General features: G+C 42.2%; 1 protein-coding gene across 6 annotated transcripts in view; it reads left to right on the forward strand.

The window, feature by feature from the left end:
- The window catches only part of VRK1 (VRK serine/threonine kinase 1), a 75,903-nt gene extending 68,624 nt beyond the window's left edge, over positions 1 to 7,279 (forward strand). For 3 of the 6 annotated variants that reach the window (XM_027066578.2, XM_053224919.1, XM_053224920.1), the window contains 3 exons: positions 1,947 to 2,034; positions 3,492 to 3,560; positions 6,849 to 7,279. In XM_027066578.2, coding sequence (XP_026922379.1) covers positions 1,947 to 2,034; positions 3,492 to 3,560; positions 6,849 to 6,880 — 189 coding nt within the window. In that variant the 3' untranslated portion in view covers positions 6,881 to 7,279. The remainder of the gene's footprint in view (positions 1 to 1,946; positions 2,035 to 3,491; positions 3,561 to 6,848) is intronic. The other 3 variants (XM_027066579.2, XM_027066580.2, XM_027066581.2) reach the window with 3 other exon arrangements.
- The last annotated feature ends 12,802 nt before the right edge of the window (positions 7,280 to 20,081 follow it).

Raw genomic sequence — 20,081 nt, forward strand, 5'->3', positions numbered from 1 at the left:
TGAAAACAAGATGAACACACTAGGTTCTTTAGAATGTATTGGATAGCCCCCTTTGTAATGAGCATTTAAAAAACTGCCCCCTCAAGATCGGAAAATGCATTCTTTCCCATATGGAAAGCAATATAGTAGTGAAATATTCCTCCTTAATTTTGGTCCGAACGAACAAAAGTGTCTGTGTTTATTCCTGCCTAATGCATCACAAATCTGCTGACATGCTAACCTTGGAGTCTTGGCTGGCGTTAATCAGGCCTGTGCACCGGCAGGAAAGATGTACCTAATGCACTCCATCAGTGCAGTTTGCATATGGAAGTTCTCACAGGGGAGCTGCCCTGTGCCAGCTGAGGGTTACCTGCCCACTGCAGTTATTGTATGTAATTATCGAACCAATCTGTTCAGCCCAGCAGGGTTTAGATGGTAATCATGAAGCAACACTTTGGAAAAGAAAGATGTAAGGCACTCTCCCCTTCTCTCATCAGTTATATGAAGTTACAGCCACTCTCACAGCTATTTTTGAGAGGCAATACCTCCCTATACAGATCTGCTAAATGAACGCCTTTTCAAGTTTCTTAAGGTGCCGTCAAGTTCTTTTTGTGCACGTGAAGCGTTTGCTTTAGGAACGTGGTGGGTATATGTGAGTCCCGATCTTTCCACGGCCACCTTAAGAATATTTTGAAACAGTGGGATTGTTCGTAATATGTGCGTAATAACAGTTCTGACCATTCGGGGGTTTTAAGATAATGTAGTTTGAGTCGAGTCGAGCTTTTCCCGTGTCGTTCTCTGTGGAACGGAACCCGCGGTTGCCATCAGGCGAGAGAGCAGAGTGCAGAATGGCCTGCGGCAAGGGAAATGCTCAGGTGAAGTTTAACTTCACGTGCATTGTTACAAAAGACAAGCCAGGACGTTCCGACGCGTTGTGAATCTGAAATCAGGGACAAATGAGAGGATTTCCTAAATGAAATCCAGGCAACCGAGGGAAGCTTTGAGTAGTCATTTGGATTTTAACACATTTAAATTGGGATAAAGGTACACGAGAAATACAAAGTTGTAAAGTTATTACTAAGGTCTTCCATTTGTAGACGTGTTGAGTAATTTAAAAACTTCACACAGGACTGAACTAGTTAGAAAAGTGATCGAAAATAATAAAAAGAAATTGAATGAACACTTGGGAAGACGGGCCGGTGGCAGAATACGAGCCTTAACTTTTAAGTAACCCTCAACTAGAAAAATAAATAGAAAGTTGGAAAGGCCCGAGGGAAGGGTAGAAAAGCCAGCCTGCTTTTGAGGTTTTAGGAGAGCCGTGTACTTCCTCTTCAGACTCCTCCTTTACAGGTAGGTTTATGCCCTCCTACCCTTTTAATAAAAAGTGTGCCAAAAGAATACATTTACTGGAAGTTTGTCATTAAAGTAGACTTTTACCACCGATTTGTAGGATATAACCAGTGATCCATACTATATGGACAAGGTGTGGATTTTCCCACTGATCAGGTAGAGAGATTACCCCCTGCTCCCCCACCGCAGACACAACACACACTGTGAAACGGGGAGAATAAGTATCGTTGGCCCGAGTGGTGATACCCGTTTTGTTAAACGCTTTGCTTTAGGAGAGAGTTTCTGTATAATCGATCCCGATGGTGAGGCTTTCAGTGGTAAATGATTCTGAAGAAGCATAAAAAATTAGAGGTGGCGGTAACAGATCAGCTCACATTTAGACTAAGTGTATCCTTGAAGATTCTCTTCATCCCACTGGCTGCCATCCCCAGCCCCTTCCCTTAGGGGCGGCCATCACCCTGACATTGTGAACGGTCTTCTGCTTGTTTTGATACACCCACACCTGGATAGATTTGCATATATGGTGGTTTTATGGTAGGTTCGTGTGTTTACTTCTTTGACCATCAGACCACATCTCTCTTTCTCTCTCTCTCTCTTAAAAAATCTTTACACGTAAGAAGCGAAAGAAAGGAATCGAGAGCACAGAATCCAGTGTTGAAGATATGGAATGCTCAGATACACAGACAGAAGAGGCCACACAAACCCGTAAGTTGAACAGTCTTGCCTGTTAGCTTTCTCCTTATGTAAACACAGATTTCATTTCCTTCCACTCAATAAGAGGTTCACTTACGGTCGTAACATTTTGGTTGTCTAATAAAATACTGTGCAAGAAGAGCTCGTGTTTGTAGAGTGTGGTCACAGTGTCCTCTGTACATACACCGTATTATTTGCTGTCCATCGTGATCATGAAGTTGGGGCGGGAGGTGCTCTCATTTTGCATCTAGGGAGCCCACGACACGGAGCATTCAAGTGCCGGAGCCAGAACTCTCTCTTCCATTTCCGCACATGGATCTGCGGAACGGGGTGAGCGGACTGTCCGGACCGGGCGAGGAGTTCCTGGGCTTACTGCAGCTGCCAAGCCCCACTTGCCTGAGCCACCCGAGTGCTCCCAGCAAAGTGTGCCAACTCCTCGTTTCTCTGGACAAGTTGGGACGCAAGGAGTTAGAGCCTCGGGTCGTCACCTTTCAAAGCTCTTGAAGCAAAAAGCAAAGTCTACAATCATTTCCGAGGTGGCTTGTAGGCTGGTGCCGAAGGCTCCCACAGTGCGGGGCGGTGCCAGCGCTGGCGTTAGGAAGGTGGCGCCTGCAAAGGGCACAGCGAGGGCGGGCTGCGGTGTGGTCGGCTTCGAAAACGGCGCACCTGTGGGTGGCTCAGGAAAAGGGGCACCTGGTCCAGGTTTCACAAGAGGGGATTTGTTGGACTCGGTGAAGAAATTCAGTGCTGGAGTGGTACCATTTTTTTCTTTTTCCAGACTTCTATCTCTCTGCCTTTTGTTGGTCCTGAAACAACGTTTCTGGATTTCTAATAAAGGCTTTTTTTTTTTTTTTTTTTTTTTTTTTTTTGGTGAAAGTTGTGTTAAAGCACAAGTGGCCTATTGAGTCCAGCCAGGGATGTGTCCTACCTTCCCTTTGAGAGTGTCACCTGTGTATGTTCGTGGACGGCAAACAGTCGACTTTCAAAGAGAATCCTTTTTGCTCCGATTCTGTTAACATAGTCTTTATTATGTAGTATTTATTGAGCACACGTCCTTAGGTTTATCTGAATTTACCCCAGAGAATACTGGGGGCATCCAGAGAGGGAGGACAGAACCTCACCCTGGAGGCTAAAGGTTTTGAAGAAGTTCCTCTCTCTTTTCTGCAGCCACTTCCATTTCCTCATTTCCACCCTCCCCACCTCCCGTCTTGTCCGTGTTTTTTTTTTTTTTTTAATTTTTTTTTTTTTAATGTTTATTTATTTTTGAGACAGAGAGAGACAGAGTGTGAATAGGGGAGGGGCAGAGAGAGAGGGAGACACAGAATCCGAAACAGGCTCCAGGCTCTGAGCTGTCAGCACAGAGCCCGACGCGGGGCTTGAACTCACGGACCACGAGATCATGACCCGAGCCGAAGTCGGACGCTTAACCGACTGAGCCACCCAGGCGCCCCTTGTCCGTGTTTTATTAGGAGGTGAGGAGCCCCGAGGAGCCGTGCGTGGAAGCCTGTCTCAGCCAGAGACTAGCAGCAGCCATGACAGTGAGTGGGGGGGAGATTGAGGAGCATTTATAAAGATAGAACAATATTCTTATACAAAAATCCCTTAAGTTTCAAAACGGGCAATATGAGCTGAGCAAAGGGCCTACGCTGTCACAGTAAGGTTGGTGCCCGTTTAGACCAAAGCGGACTCAGTTGTGCGTGGAGAAGACCTCGGGCCCCTCTTGACTGCCTGCGGGTTGTTCGTGACCTGAACGTGGCTTAATGAGATACAGAAGTGATTTTAAATTCGCCTGTACCCGGGAACAATGTTTTTTATACCTAAAATTTTTGATTTAAAGTCCTTAGAGGAGTGTGGACCCCATTGCAAATTTAAGGAGAACAATCCAGATTTTTTGTTTTGATTTAAAAAAAAAGAGATAAAGAATAATCAGATTCTCCTTTATTCCTATAAACTCTGCATTGCTTAATGCTTAAGCTTAATGCTTAAATGCTCTTTCGCTTCTCATTGCAATTCATCTTTTCCCCGAAAGTATAGGGGTAGGTAAGGTATTTTACTGTCTAAATATTCACAAATGAGAGAAATATTACCTGAGATGGTAAAATGTTATTGCTTCTGGCAAAAAAAAAAAAAAAAAAAAAGCCAAGCGTTCATGAAAATATATATTTATATTTCATCATTTTAAAGTAACTTGAAGAAGGAGGCACATTATTATGTTTGGATTTTGTTTTAAATAAATATGTAATGCAATTCGGTGACTTTTGTGTTTTAGAGCTTTTAAGATTTTGTGTCATAAATGTGTTTCAAGAATGGTTACCTCAAACAGCAGCTTTAGAAATGTCAGTTTCTTCATTAACAATTTTATTTTCAAACACAATTTATGGTTTACAATATGGTAAGAGATTTCTCTCACTGTGCGATCTTTCAGGATGCTGTGCCTGGCAGAGTGGGAGCAACTTTCCTTTAATATCTATTTAGACCGTTTTAAAAACGTGTATAATTTTCTTGATACACCTAAACTCATTTTGACTAGTTGGGGGTCTATTGTGTAAGAACACATTCTGAAAGCTTTCAAAATGTGTATTGTGTGGGTTTTCTCAAAGAAAGAGAGGGGCTGATGGGGTGGTTTTCAAGAAGAACAGAGGCCTCTAATCCTTTTATTTTTATGCAAGGCATAATTTTTACCAATTGAGAAAATTTGGTTATTTGCTGCAAGTAATTTTTCCCCCCACAAAATGATAAGCCTTAAAAAGCCATGCATATTCTGGCATTTCAAAACCATGCCAGTATTTCAGAATTGTACTAAAAATTAGTTAATGTAGCCATGATATTTATGGCTGCTGTGCTTTGTCCCTCCCGTTCATGAAAGGACAGTACTCCACAGTCTCTTCTCTTGTTAGTAGTATTTGTGAAGTGCCTCGAGTTTTAGTCCATTCTTGACGAAGCCGAGGCAAGCAGGATTTATGTTTACCTCTCGAGTATCTGTGATAGAGTTAAAAAAAAAAAGGGGGGATATTTTAAGGCAAAGAAGCCCCCCACTTGTTTCTTACTTCTGCATTAATAAAATCATAGAAGAGTACCCAAACTTGTATTTTTTCATTTTCCACATATTAAATTTTATGCATTAGTCTTACAGCTGGACCTTTTACCAGTGGGAATATATTATGAAAATGGGTATATTTTTAAAAGAGATGAGGAGAGGAAAAATACTGTTTCTGCCACAATCATAATTGATTGTTAGGGAAAATACTGAATTGATACATGCAGCAAAGACGCCATGTTGCAGAATCCTGATTATGTAACAAATTCCAGGTGGTGGTAGTGTTTCTAGTTGCAGTGGAAAATTTTAAATCTACATTGAAGGAATCAGCAGCAGTGGTGTTTAAGAGTCAGGTGACAAATTAGGATGTTAATGAGAATAATACTCCTTGAACATCGTAATAACTATTGTTAAGTGTCCTCTGTAACATGACGATAGATTCCAAAATTTATTGAAAAGTAGATGTACTACAGTACTGGTTATTGACCTTGCCTTTGTGATGTCCCATTATGCCAGCGTCTCCCTGTCACAACAGTCTTCGTTTCTGTGCAAAATTAATCTCAAAATTCTTGAATAAAAAATGAAAAATCTACCGTGGGATAGTTTTTATATACCAGAAAAGTTGAAGAAAAAGCTTACAAGTTCAAGCCAGCCATATAGTCTAAGTATTAACAGTGGCAGGAAAAAAAAAGATACTCACGTAAATTTGAAGTTTGCTCTAATTGAAGTGTATGGCGATTAAATAAAAACTGGCACTTGGAAAAGTGAAAGAACACTGATCTTTAAACGGATCTTCCGCATAAGTAACTGAACAAAAAACCTTTAGAAATTGTTTAATAGAAGACGTGTGGTAAATACCTTGTCCTCGATTCAAAGGGTGTTTTGTACGTTTCAGAAAAGAAGTTATTGATCTGTTGCTGACTGCATTCATTGATTAATTATGGGCGACCCGCCGCCCCTCAGCCGGTGCCGCTGCTCGTTTCCTGGCAGAGGGAGGCGCGAGCCAGTGGGAAGGCACTTGGTTTGCCGGGCACTAGGCAGCCGGGATCAGGTTTAGACGCATCCTTCCCACTGCTGTGCTCTCCTTGGAGCTGGAGTGGGGGTGCTAGGTGGGAACCGAGTCTCCTCGGTGAGGTGGATTGCCGCAAAGAATTCTGCCTCCGGTAAAGAATCACCGATTTATCCCAGCTCAGGAGTAGATGGGTAGGAACTGTCATGAGGTACTTAGACCGGTGTCAGGCCTGAGGCTTCTTTAGAAGGCTGCTCAGTCGGGATCGATTTCATTCCTGGTGGAAAAGCCTTCGGGTTTTGGAATGGCCCAGGCCTCTCCTGCCCACAGAGTATGTAGGTAGCAGGCTTTACAGGGCAACACATTTTATCGTTTTACTCTTTGCTTTTCACAATATGCATTAGTTCATCGTTGCCAAGAAATGAATGCCTGTCTTGTTGCTTATAGCTTACATTAGCAGTTACTGTATTTTAAATTGCACAATAAAAATTTGGGGGAGAAATATTTCAGTGCCCTTGTAGATTGGATATGTTTTACCAGTGGGAGAGTTCTAATGTACTGGAAGATGTCGGCGTATCTTTTCAAGTATTAAAAAATGGACACAATTTCCTAAGATTTTCAGGCTACTAACCCGTACCTTTGTGTATGACTTTCATCTCCACAAATCATCATAGTCAATTAGATTTTTAAATATGGAAAAGTATATAAAAATGCATGTATTTCTGATGTTTAGGTTTGGTTAAGTTAATGATTTGAATTTCTTTGTTTTTTGTCTTCAAGGTTCGAAAGCCAGGAAGAGAGTCCAGAAGTAAATCAAATGCTGTCAGCTGATTTTTCTTTTCTTCCTTTCGTTTGGCTTTCTCCTCTTTTTCTATTTTCAACGTCTCATTTTCATGGGAGTCTTTTAGGGTAGGGCTAACCATGAAGTACCTATGTCTTTGAAAAATATGAACTTTTTTATTAAATACTTTGTACAATTTATTAAAGGCCAATTTATAAAATTTAAAATCTTTAGGTTATACTCTTGGAGCTATCCCAGGCTGTGTGTGTTTGAGGTTCTGGAGTAGAGAGGACAAAAACTACCATGCTGTGTACTTTTCAAATCATTGTACGTTGCCCAGAGTGTGTAAGTGTGCTTAGACAAAGTCCTTACCTTGAAGGAAGTAACAGCCTTAAAATAAAAGTCTCTTTGCGTGATAACAAATACACCATTTGTCGTGGCCGTAAGATTTGGATTGTATTGATTTTGTTCAGTTCCGCGGGCATTTATTGAGCACCTGCTGTATGAAACAAGAGGACCAAAGAAGGGAAAGGGTTATGAAAGCAAAGGTGGGGTAGTAAGTAGGCCTGTGAGATAAAACACAAACATTTGAAAGTTAGATTCCATGACAACCAAGTCAGCACGCAAGGTGCACGAGAAGAAAACAGGTGACAAATTGGCAGGTTGGGGGCATGATCAGATTTATCGCCTGGCTTCTTTTAAGGAAATCCTGTGAAACAAACAGACAAACAGACAAAGCAAGCTTATTCATTCACAGGAGACCATCTTTCTTGTAAGTGTCTTTTTTGTGGCAAATAATGTCTGTGCAGTAAACCAAGCGTTGAGAGTTGCGGTGATCAGAAATTTTAAGATTTGGACCTTTTGTAGTTGCCTTGGCAATAAAAGCTTGGGACTTAAACATTTATGAACAATTTCAAAGTTTGCTTTGTTGCAGAACTTGGAATTAGACGGTATTTTCTAAAGAGTGGTACACCTCACCACTTAATGGTGCATCCAGTATTTTTAGATGCTGTATACACATAACTTTTATTTAAATATTTAAGCATTAAACATTTATTTTACTGTGTATTCAGAACGTAAGTATAGCACATTAAACTGGTGATTTCTCTATTGCTTAGGACAAACCAGCCTAAAGTAGGTATTTTTGTTTTTAAAAAAGTGAGTTGATTTGAAGAAAATACTAAATAAATAATAGTACAGGTGGAACGCAGACAGATCCAAATTGTCAGACAGCCCTGAGCAGCTCTGAACCAGCACTGAGATTTGAAAACTTTGGCTCCCTGATGTGGGTGTTCAGTTGTGGCGAGAAGCGTTTATGACTGTAGTGGTCAGATGTTGAGAAACGCAGAACAGATCTGCAGACTTTCCCTTGCAAGCTAATCTTTTAAATACCTCCTGAAGTTCCCGAGCTGTGTGTCTTTGCAGAATAGAGAGCTCGATTTTGGGCAGAGCCTCCTCCTGTTTGCTGTGGAATGTCAGATTTTAGTGCTCATCAGTGTTACGGTCCCAAGTTTATTTGTAACACCTAAATCAACTCTCAAGTTCTGTTTCAAACACATTGACGCTTAAAATAGGATCAAATGTGTGTGGTGTGTTTTTGTGTATATGCCTTAGCCTTTTTTTTCTTTTCCAGAACACAAAAACATAGCAAAACCTGTTGGTTAAATATTAAGAAAACAAATATTTCTTCACATATTGTTTTTAGCAAGTGCTGGCATTTTCTCGAATGTTACTCTGTTGGCAGGGCTTCAGGAATTAAAAACTAGTAGCCATAGTAGCCAGTTGGACCCATCGGCCGCATCTCCTTATTCTGCTTTCTTCTTTCCTGCCTGACTTTGGTTTTTCTTATGCTCCCTTTATTTGGAAGAAAAAAAAAAAGATTGAATAACCTTGTTGTTCCGAGTTTTCCTTTTTTTTTTTCTTCTTGCCTCTCTCAATTCTGTATTTACCCTTTTTATCTTGTCTCATTTTTCTTTCCTTTCCAACACGTGTTTTGGTGGACTTCACCAGCCTTGGTTCCTTCATAACCCAGCGTCCGTGTTGCGAAAGGTGTTCCCAGCACCTCGTGGCCCTGCCTTTTCTGCCATTTTCCTAGGTTGTTAGTGAGCTGAGAGTTCCACACCTGTGCCAAGCTCTTGTCCCTCACACAGTGGAGGTAGTGTGTGTGCTGCGTGTTCTAGAAAGCAACCGATAAATCTTCGATAACCAACTAAGTCCTGACGTAAAATAGCTTCTAGGTCTTCTTCAGTAGTGATCTCTTTTTTTTTTTTTTTAAATTTTTTTTAATGTTTATTTATTTTTGAGACAGAGACAGAGCATGAACGGGGGAAGGTCAGAGAGAGAGGGAGACACAGAATCGGAAGCAGGCTCCAGGCTCTGAGCTGTCAGCACAGAGCCCGACGCGGGGTTCGAGCTCACGGACTGTGAGATCGTGACCTGAGCCGAAGTCGGACGCTTAACCGACGGAGCCACCCAGGCGCCCCAGTAGTGATCTCTTAAGACAAATAAAAAGCTAATAGGCCAGAGCTATAAATCCCAACTATTTTTTTGAATTACTAAATTAAATGTGCATATAAAGGCCTGTGTTGCGAAGCAATAAATCAGTGGTAGAAATATAAATAAATTATGTTTTTTATGTGTGTGTGTTTATATGTAGTTGAGCGGTATGTGCTTGATTATCCCTTAAAATTCCGTTTTGTTGGCACTATTCTTGTGATTATGAAAATTTATTAATGATACCTGGTCACTGTAGAAAATTTAGAACACACGGACAAATATTAAACGACAAACTAGCCGTACGACTCCCACCCACAGGCAACCACTGTGAATGTCTGGACACATTTTCTTCTAGTCTTTTCTATGCATTTTTATCTTCAATAAGTATTGTGCTTTATATAAAACTTCACATATTGCTTTTTAAAGCTCGAATTAAATACTTGCCATGTCATTTCAGATACTTCATGAATATAATTTTTATGTTTCTATAATATTTTTTCTTGTGGATTTATGACACTTTCCTGATCATTTCCCTAATATTGGACATTTAAGTTGTTTTTAGTATTGAGATATTTAAGTAATATTCTTGACCAAATTGGGCAGAAACCTTTGTCCACATCCCGAATATTTCCTTCGACTTTTGGAAGGGCACCACTGAGTCGAAGACCATGAAAATGGAAGGTCACCGACGCATGTTACCAAGTTGCTTTGCAAAAATCCACCAGCCCGTGCTTTGCCCACTAAATCAGGGCGCACGACTTAGATTTGTCCTCCTTCAGTATTACTAATTTTTATATTTTGATGAGGTGAATTTTTTTTTTTTTTTTTTAATTGCTGGTGAGCCTGAGAAATTTTGCTTTTGTAAACTGATCACTCCGTTTTCTCCCTGGTGTATTTGTTCGTACTGTTTGTATAGCGACAATCTTAAGCCCTTCGTTATATTTGTTGCTGACTTTTTCCCGTTTGTTTTTGTTGGGTGGCATTTTTTATTTTTATGAAATTTAACATTTATGGCTTTGCTCTTTTGATCCTTTTCATTGTAATTTCTGCCACTGTTTTAAAATATTTCCCATCCTGAATCAGAAATATTTATCATGGATTTTTCTAGGCTTTTTGTTTTAATGCTTCTATATTTTTCAACCTATTGGAATTAATTTTGGTGTTTGTATGCCAGGAGCTAAGGATCACAATGTAATTTCTTTCCAAATAGCTAACCAGTAGCTCCAGCACCTTCGTCAGATAAACTCTCTTCCCCAGCCTCTCATGCCCTGGTTCGTGATGCCTGTTTTATTATATATTACGTTATTACACCAGGGTCTGTTTCTGGACTGTTGGATTTCATTGATCTGTCCGTCTGTCCTTAGGCCGGCACCACACTGATTTAATTAATGCAGTTTTACTTCTTAATTGTTATTTGTTGCCCAAACCACATCAACTGAAATCAGAGTGAAGGAAAAAATTCACACTACAAACATCAAACTCTTGTTCTTTGACTACATTATTTTTTAAGTGCTGTTATCATGCCTACATAATTTTTCATAATTATAACGGTGGCATAGCTAAGGTTTTGTGGGTTTGGGTTTCTTTTGAAGTCCCACAGGTGTTGTGTTCGTCATTTGTTAGGCTCCAATGGTATAAGGAAGACCAGGCACGCTGAAGAATCGGTCCTGGAAAAGGGTCTTTGGATGAATACCGCCTCACACACCGTATCGGTGATCCTGTGCAGGATACCGCTGACCAGGTGGTTTAGGCAACTCTGTTCCTTGGGTGTTATTTTGCAAATAAAATGCATACCATTTCCACTGTATTAATAAGCAGGTGTTATTCATAGAGTGGTGAGTGTTCTTGTATTACGGCAGTAGGGTTTTGCGATTTGTGAGTCGTATTCCTGAGTTTTTGTAGTTTTGGCTCAAGATCAACCTGTAGAATTTCTGCACTGAGCAAATTACGGTCTTATTTGGAAGCCACCATAAATGATCTTTGAAAAACTCTTGACCTCTTTTTCACTTAAAGTGCAGCACTCATTAGAAATCTGAAGTATCAAAAGGATGAATGGAGATGATCTATAGGATAACTTTTGTGCCTGGTCTGCGGAGGCGGGAAGGAGTCCTAAATGCGAGTCCAGAGTTTGGAGGGGGAAGAGCGGGGTCGGTAGTCCGAACCTGTTCTTGCTTTTCTCTAGGTTGTCTTTTCTGCTTCTGATATCTTTTCGAAGCGAGTGAAAAGTGATCACAGTTATACAAACAAAAACCTGGTAACAGCGAGGCCACTGTTTGTTTAAAAACTGAAAAAAAACTGCCGCATCCGGTGTTCTTTCTGACCTTGACACAAAAATCTTAGTATAGACATTCATGCTGATCCTTTTTGGTATACTTCTCAGATGGGAGTGATGCCCCTACACGCTTTCCCGAACTTTCTTCCTAAGGGTCCAGTATGTGCTAGTACTTAAATGTCAGAGTAAAGCAGCTGACGCATCTGCCATCTAAACACTGGAAAGTTCCAGGGCGGTACATCCCAGGGAAAGTTTCTGTTGGGGTTGCCTGGTGAGGAGAGAAGGGAGTAACAGTTCTTGAACTTTTCTAGAGAGAGAAATGTGCTTCAAGATCCTTAAGAAGACCTCACCCTCATCCCCGAAGTGGGGGGGAGAAAAGCTGTGTTCTTTTGTCTTCATTTATTTCATGAACTCTTCCAGAACATTCTGGTGCTAATGCTTGAGTCCATTGGACTGGAGAAGTATTGTGCATATCCTGATGTAACACTGTGGTTGCAAAGGTATGTGGTCTGGTCCCTGTGCAGTAGCCACCCACCCACCCCAGCCCTTCGGGTTTCTAGCCCGGAAATCCTTGGCAGAGATTTCAAAGCTTACGGCAAAGATCTGTAATTTGCCCTACGCTTTGTAATTTAAGGAAGGATCATTTCGACATTTCTTAAGATGCACGTGTAGTCGCAGTGATTTGCGTTTTCCGTTTTTTCAGATTCCTAACCAGGTTTCGGAAAGAAGTCGTCTGTATATTCCAGGTGCCGTAGCCCCCAATCGGTCTTTAACAGGCCATGCAAAGTGTTCGGAAAGCAAAGGTGGCTGAAATTACAGGAAAATGGTTTCCAAGGCCCTGCCTGTTCCTCTAGAGGTCAGAGAAACCACGGCCTGCCAAAACACAATTCCAGGTCAAGAATCCAAAACACCTGCTGTTCCCAGTGAACTGTATGATGCACGTAGAAACGTCTGGAAGCGAGGGTCGAGCTAAGTGAACACTCGTGATAATACCTGGTTGGTCTTTTAGCAGCAGAATTGGGGGGAAATATGAAACTTCTAAAAACGGTGGTTTATTTTTTTTTTATTTTTTTTATTTTGGTGTTATTGTTGATATCCCTATTTGAATGTAAAGTCCCTAACAAAAGAAGCAGGCTGCCTTTAGACTGCATTTACTGCTCTTGATGACTCCAGTTGTGTGTAAATATTAGAAAACAGCAGGGTCCTACATTCCAAGAATCACTTGAGCAGTGCCACGAAGACAAGTGTCCTTACTGGTATTGTAGTCATACTCCCAAGCTCTCCCGCTGTTTCTAATCTGTGCGTACAGCCGTGAAAAAACTGGACTGACATTTACAGGCACAGCAGGGAGACACTTGACTAGGGAATGTTAAAGACTCCAGTACCTCCGATTCAAAGTGGCCACCACACATGATAAATCTTCACAGGAGAGCCAGTCTGCACTTCAACTGATGTCATAATGAGGGTATCTGTAATGAAGCAAAGAAGTAGGACATTTTTTTCCCCTCAGCTCAACTTTTTAGCGGTCAGATATTTATTGTTGTCTTTTTCAGACCTACGTCTGCGTCTCCTTCTGTGTAGGTGAAGGATCTTTTCCTTTCGAGCCGTGCTTTTTGGGAGGGCCTCTTTCCCTCTCCGTCCCCTGGCCTCCGTGCCTGCTCGGTTGTAGACAGGAGCGTTCCTCGGCGCAATAGCACTTGCCCATCAACTGTGAATAAAAATAAAATTTCCCGGGATCTGCTGTAACGGGGCCGTAAAAGAGGGTCAGTTGCTTTCTGACTCGAGTTTGACAGACTTTACTCCGTGTTCTGTCCCAGTGAGCTGCCAGATTTGTGTGCCATAATACCAGTAATGCAATTAGGTTTGCTGCACATTGTCTGGTTGACTTCTCAGTTAAGAGTTTCTTTCCCTATGGGAATAAGACTAGACAGACTGTCATTTGCTATTACTAATTCTGCTTAGCATTATCACTGGAGCTTTTTTTGTAATTAGCTATCTTAGTTGGCTCTTAAATTTTAATAGCCAATTGAAGCTACGTTTTAGCCAAGTTCCATATCTAAATTGCATTCAGTCCATTAACAAAGTTGGTTAAAAGGCTATTAAAACAGAAGCCAATGTATGGCGGTTCGCACTCCCGTCTTTGTGGCCCCGGCAACGCCAGCCTCCCCCGAGTTCTCCAAAGGAACTCACTCTCCTTGAGCGAAGTTACACGCAAGCTGGACCGAACTTCCAGGTGACTGAGAAATTAACGCTGACAAGATTTTTGTTACATTAACGTATTCAGAAATGTCACTGCTTACACCCGGTTCCCTTTTCTGAGGGTTCTTCTGGGGTTGGGATTTATTTGGTTGGTAGCGGCAGAGAGGGGGGAAGAAAGGGGCATCTAGTGTATTCCAACTTAAAATTGACGGTTTTTGAAAGCGAATAATTGAAGTGATGTTTTTCTCCATTTCAGCTGATCAAAATTATTAGCAAAACCATCTGAGGCACCTTCTGGTAGAATTGTAGTCTTGCTGGGTTTAGTTTGTAAAACATTCTGCCAGGCATTAAAAAAAAAAAAAAAAAAAAGAAAAAATGTAGCCGAGCCAGCACATAGGCTCCCGGCGCCCGGTGCCTAATTGACAGTCCCCATTGTTACTATTTTTAAGTTCGGAAGACCATTTCTAACACTAACACCCCCGCCCTTTGCAAATTAGTTTACCAGGATTTTCGTTTCTCCATTGATTCTTCCTCCTTCCAGATTGGGGCAGTGGGTCTATTTTCCATGTTCAAAGATACTTAATTTCAGAAATCTGTATAATTTGTGAAGCAGGCTGTCAAAAGAAATTAGACTGGTACAGGGCGTGTCCAGTTGACATTTCATCTCTGAATCCGGAAGATGTGGGGAGAAACCAGCAGGCCGATGAGGCTGTCACCTTGACTCAGCCAAGTGCGGAGGAAACGCTTCCCCGCCCCCACGCCGCCTGTGCGGCCACTGTCCTGTTTTGAAATGAACAGGTAGTTTTTCTGCTTCAAAAGCATGTGTTAAAAAAAACAAAACCCCAAAGAGTGGCTCTGTTTCCCTATTCAGAAGATGTTGGGAATTGCGGTTTAACCTTAGAACTTTAAAGCAGTGAGTGGGTTGGAATACTTGTCATTTCCCCGCATCTGGCCACTCTCATTGGCTTTCTCCAACACCCTCAGAACTGCTGTCAACCTTCAGCTCTGATGGCGCTGTCGTCCCTACCGAAGGCCACCTGGCAGACTGATTCTAGTGAAGCCCAGCCGCTCCTTAGACTTGCGTTTCCGTTTGAAATGTGTCTGGTAGCCCACGCTCGCTTAAGGCCTTTTGTCCTGATTTGCTTTTTCAGCCTTTGGCTCTGTGGCTGAGGCACCATCAGTGAAAGTGCCCTCATTGACAAAGAGGTGAAAAGCTTCACTTGTCTTAGCAAAGGACCAGAAATGCTGGGAGGCCCTCTCTGGTGATTTTGTTCTCTCCCAGAAACTTTGATGGAAGAGGGCAAGAGAGGCCATTTTATCCAGCGTTCAATTATAGGAAGTTAGCATACTGTTAAAAATGTACATGGAACTCATTGGCCTTTACTAAAAATGGAACTGGCTTTGCAGATGAGGTCACCAACTCTCCAAAAGGTCAGAGTCTGCTGGCCTCTTCCATAGAAGACTGAAGGCAGGGCCAGCTCTCCCGTGGCTTTTCAGGGAGCCCTCTCGCTATTGATGGGTGAACTCTGTGGGCTTTAAGTGAATGTCTGCAGTGTATGTTAGACCTCACCCGCCCGAACATCATTTTAAGCTAATTGTTAGCAAATACTCACTTTTTGAACAGGTAATGCATGTACGTGGCACATGATACAGAAACCAATAGGGATAAAGTAAAAAGGTGAAGTCTTAAATTGATGATCACGGGCCTCCAGGGGATCTAGATAGAAAATAATCCCGTTTGGGGCCCCTGGGGCGCTCGGTTGGTTAAGCATCCGACTTCCGCTCAGGTGGTGATCGTTCTGTGAGTTCGAGCCCCACGTCGGGCTCTGTGCTGACAGCTGGGAGCCTGGAGCCTGCTTCGGATTCTGTGTCTCCCTCTCTCTCTGCCCCTCCCCTGTTCACCCTCTGTCTCTCAAAAATGAACATTAAAAAAATTTTTAAAGAAAAGAATTCTGTTTTATTTGTTGCATTAAAAGCTGTGAAGCTGTGAAAGAGGGTTGTCTGGGTGGCTCTGTTAAGTGTCTGACTCTTGATTTCGGCTAGGTCATGATGTCACAGTCGTGAGAGCCAGCCCTGCTTTGGTCTCCACAGTGGAGCCTGCTTGAGATTCTCTCTCCCTCTCTGCTGCTCCCCCACTCGTGCGTGTGCACATGCACATCTGCTCTCTCAAATTAAAAAAAATTAACCCTCTATAACAGAAAAATTAAGACCCTTTCTTTCCCCCTAGTGCCAGTTTCCCTTCCCCAGAAATAATAGCTGTTATGGGTTTGGATAGCTTTCCAAAGCCACAGTCTGCATATCTGTGTGTGTTTGGCGGGGAGGGGGCGTCGAGAGAGGTGAGGTTGGGGAGATGGAAAGTTCTTACATTTTCTGCGTTGCAGTTCATTGGATAAAACCTCTAGTCAAAGTATGGGGCCAAATGCCAGATTCAAAAAAAATTTTTTTTTATTTGTTTCGAGAGCGCCAGCTTGAAGCAGGGAGGGGCAGAGAGAGGGGGAGAGAAAATCCCAAGAATCTTGCTTGTAGCATCGGCCGTGATGTAGAGTTCAAACTCACAAACCATGAGATCATGACCTGAGAAATCCAGAGTCAGACAAACATAACCCACTCAGTCACCCAGGCGCCCGCAATGCCAGATTTTAACGTAACTACTCGTGATGTGAGGGGATCTCTCGTCTCATTCAGTCTCAGTTTTACATCGTTACTTTTGAAGATCTCTCAATGATCCATCAACAGAAGTGACCGGCTTTGCTTGTTCACGCTGGAGACGTGTAGCTCTGGCTCTGGAGCCCAGCATGGTCCTCGGGCACAGGTCTGCACAGCCCCATCTGTACACACGATGGCCTTCCTGGTCCCCTTCTCCCCCACCCTGGGGCTTCCTCTGCATCTCCTGTGTGGGGTCACCCCTTTCTTGGTCCAGTGTAATCCTCTTGCTTGCTGGTGGAGGAGTACATCCTCCATTAGTTGCTTGAGAAAGATGATGTGTGGGAGGTAATTGTTTTGAAATAAATGTCTTTGTTCTACCCTTCCTCTCGCATAGTTTGACTCATACAGAATTACAGCCTGGAAATAATTTTCTTTCGATACGTTGAAGGCATCACTCTGATGACTTCTAGGTTCCAAGATTGCTGTTGAGCACACTTATCTGCCCTCTGTTTCTGGAACTTCTTTTATTCAGATGTTGGGACTCACGGGCTGATCTCAGTCCTTTTTCCTTCTCCCGTGCCCCCCCCCCCCCCCCACTTTGTCTGTTTTGTCTTTTTTCCCCTCTACTTCCTGGGAGATTTCTTCAGTATTTTCTTCTATGCTTCTGGTTTTTAAATTTTTCTGCTATCATGTTTTTAATTTCCAGGAGCTCTTTGTTCTCCTCATGTCTTTTATTCGAAGTGTCATCCTGGTCTTAGTTCGTGGATGTGGGATCTTCTGTGTCTGAGGATTTTAATTAAAATATTTGGAAGCTTTCTTGTCCCTACATAGTCTCTCTTTCTCCAAGTTACATTCCCACTCCTGTCTGTCTGTTTTGGTCTTTGTCTTTCATTTGAGATGTTTTTCCTAAATGTCCGGTGTTTCTTGGTTAGCTGTTCATACATAAGCCACTAAAAGGTGATTGGGAGTTCTGGGTCTGTGTGATGGGGAGAGGTTTGGAGCAGCCATTTTTTGGCTTCCCTGTAGCATGGGACGTTTTTAAAAGAATCCCATCTCTTAACCTGGGATCTTCCGAAAGCTGAGCCGGAGATAAAGGCTTGCGTGCAGGTGGTTTATTTGTAAATGTCCTGGGGAGAGGAGTGGGAAAGGAGGGAGCACATTTACAGGGATGCATCATCAAGTTGGCTGCGAACTAAGGGCGACTGGCACCTAAATCTTGCAGGACCTTCTGAGTAACCAGTGAAATGCATCTCACAGCCTTTCCGTGGGTCCTCACTTTCCCACAGTTCTGAGTTGCATATGTGGAATGCCCACTGTTCCTGGCAGACATTCCACGCAAATCCCAGAGATGGAAATAAGGGGGTCTGTCAGGTTACACTCGGAGCTGGTGGAAGCCTGTGCAGAGTCTGTCACTGCAGCTTGGGCTGGAACGAGTGGGTGTGAAGTGACGCCCAAGAGGTAACCCCACACGCTGCTGTGTCATTATTTTAGTCTTTCCTCTCGGACTGGTCAGTTTCCCTAGAGAAGATGCGCCCTGTCCCTTGCCCAGAGGGTTGAATTGTGAAGAGAGCCCGATTGTCCTGTCTCAGGCTGCTGTCACAAAAACGCAGTAGACTTGAGTGGCCTATGAACAATAGAAATTTACTTCTCATAGTTCTGGAGGCTGGAAGTCCAAGATCAGAGTGCTAGCGCAGTCAGGTTCTGTTGAGGACCCTCTTCTGGGTTGTCGACTGCTGGCTTCTTGTATACTCACATAGTGGAGAGCAGGGTGGGGGTGGGGTGGTTAATAAGCTCTCTCCTGACTCTTCCGCTAATCCAGTTCATGAGGGCCCACCCTTGACTTCATTTAGTCCTGATTTCCTCCCACGAGCCCCACCTCCTAGCACCATCACGTTGGGTGTTGTGCGATGCATTTCACTGGGTTAATTAGAAGCTCCTGCAAGATTTGTATACCAGGTAGGGTTCCACATGGATATGGGGGGACACAAATACTCCATCCTTAACACCTTTCTGATGTATTGATTTTTGCCTTGTATGGATTGTGCTGTTGGTGTTAAGCCTAAGAACTAGGCCCTAGATCGAAAAGATGGTCTATTTTTCCTAAGAGTTTTATGGTTTTGTGTTTTGTGTGTTCATCTGTCATCCATTTTGTTAATTTTTGTATAAGGCCTGACTTTTACACTTGATCTTAGCCAAACAGCTAAGCGATTATAAGGCCTGACTTTTAAGTCAAGGTTCAATTTTTTTTTCTTTTCTTTTTTTTCCCTAGAGACGTCCAGTTGTTCCAGGACAAGTTTGTAAAATGGCTACCTTTTTTCCATTGAGTTGCTTTTGCACTTTTGTCAAAGATTAGTTGGACGTATTTATAGGTGCATCCGTTTCTGGATCTTCTGTTCAGTTGATCTGTACGTCCATCCTTTTGCAGAAGCATGCTGTTGATTTCTTGCAGCTGTGTGTATGCCTTCATGTTAGTTAGAGTGATTCTTCCCACCTTGGCCTTTAAAAAGTTTTATAATTTTGAGAAAGAGAGCGAGTCGGGGAGGGCAGAGAGAGAGAGAGAGAGAGAGAGAGAGAGAGAATCCCAAGGAAGCTCTGTGCTGTCAGCATATAGCCCAGTGCGGGGCTTGAGCCCACACACTGAGATCGTGACCTGAGCAGAAACCAAGAGTCAGACGCTTAACCAGCTGAGCCACCCAGGCACTCCATGTCCTTCTTTTTGAAGACTGTTTTAGTTATAGAACTTTTGCCTTTCTATATAAATTCTAGAATAAACTCATTTCTATCCTCAAAAATAACTTGGTGGAATTTTGATAGAAATCACAGTAAAACTACAGATCAACTTGGGAGAATTGCCATCTTTGGCATATCCAGTCTTCTGATCTATGAACATAGTATGTCTCTCCGTTTACTTAGGTCTTCTTTGATTTTTTTCATCAGTATTTTGTAAGCTCCAGAATGCAGATCCTCTGCTTATTTTGTTAAGTGTATAACTATTTTTCCTTCTTGAAGCAATTGTAAATGGTGCTGTGTTTTTAATTTTGGTTTCCACGTGTTCATGGTTAATATAAAAAAATGCAATTAAATGTATGTGTTGATCTTGAATCTTGGGGCATTGATGAACTCCCTATCAATTTTAACACTCAAGTACTGAGTTCCTGTTATGATAGATGAAATCCTCGTTCTTTTCTCTCTTCCATCCTCTCAATACAACTACATATTTTTACACAAATTGGTATTCAGTGTTTACATTATTTTGACCAGGTAGGTGTTGTTTATTTCAATATACTGTGGTACTTCCTTTTCTTGTAAAACTTTGTTTCTCCTGGAATTAAAAGGGACCTCACTGATTTTGTTTTATTATTTTAAGACTTTTCTACAGAGTTCTGATTCTTTATAGTTATTCCATCGGATCCATTATAATACCTATCACTAGCTTTTTTCTTTTCTATGCTCAGTCATATCAGAAAATCCATCAATTTTCCTTTTTTAAATTGGAGACTTCCTATTGAATGTCGGTGAGTCCTGGGCTCCCAGAGCTCCCCTCACCATACCACTGGGTCCTCTTTACCACTTTGCTGTATTTTGTCTCCTGTTCTTATTTCTGTAGCTGCTTTTCTTA

Source organism: Acinonyx jubatus, chromosome B3, assembly GCF_027475565.1.
Source record: "Acinonyx jubatus isolate Ajub_Pintada_27869175 chromosome B3, VMU_Ajub_asm_v1.0, whole genome shotgun sequence".
Taxonomy (NCBI): Eukaryota; Metazoa; Chordata; class Mammalia; order Carnivora; family Felidae; genus Acinonyx; species Acinonyx jubatus.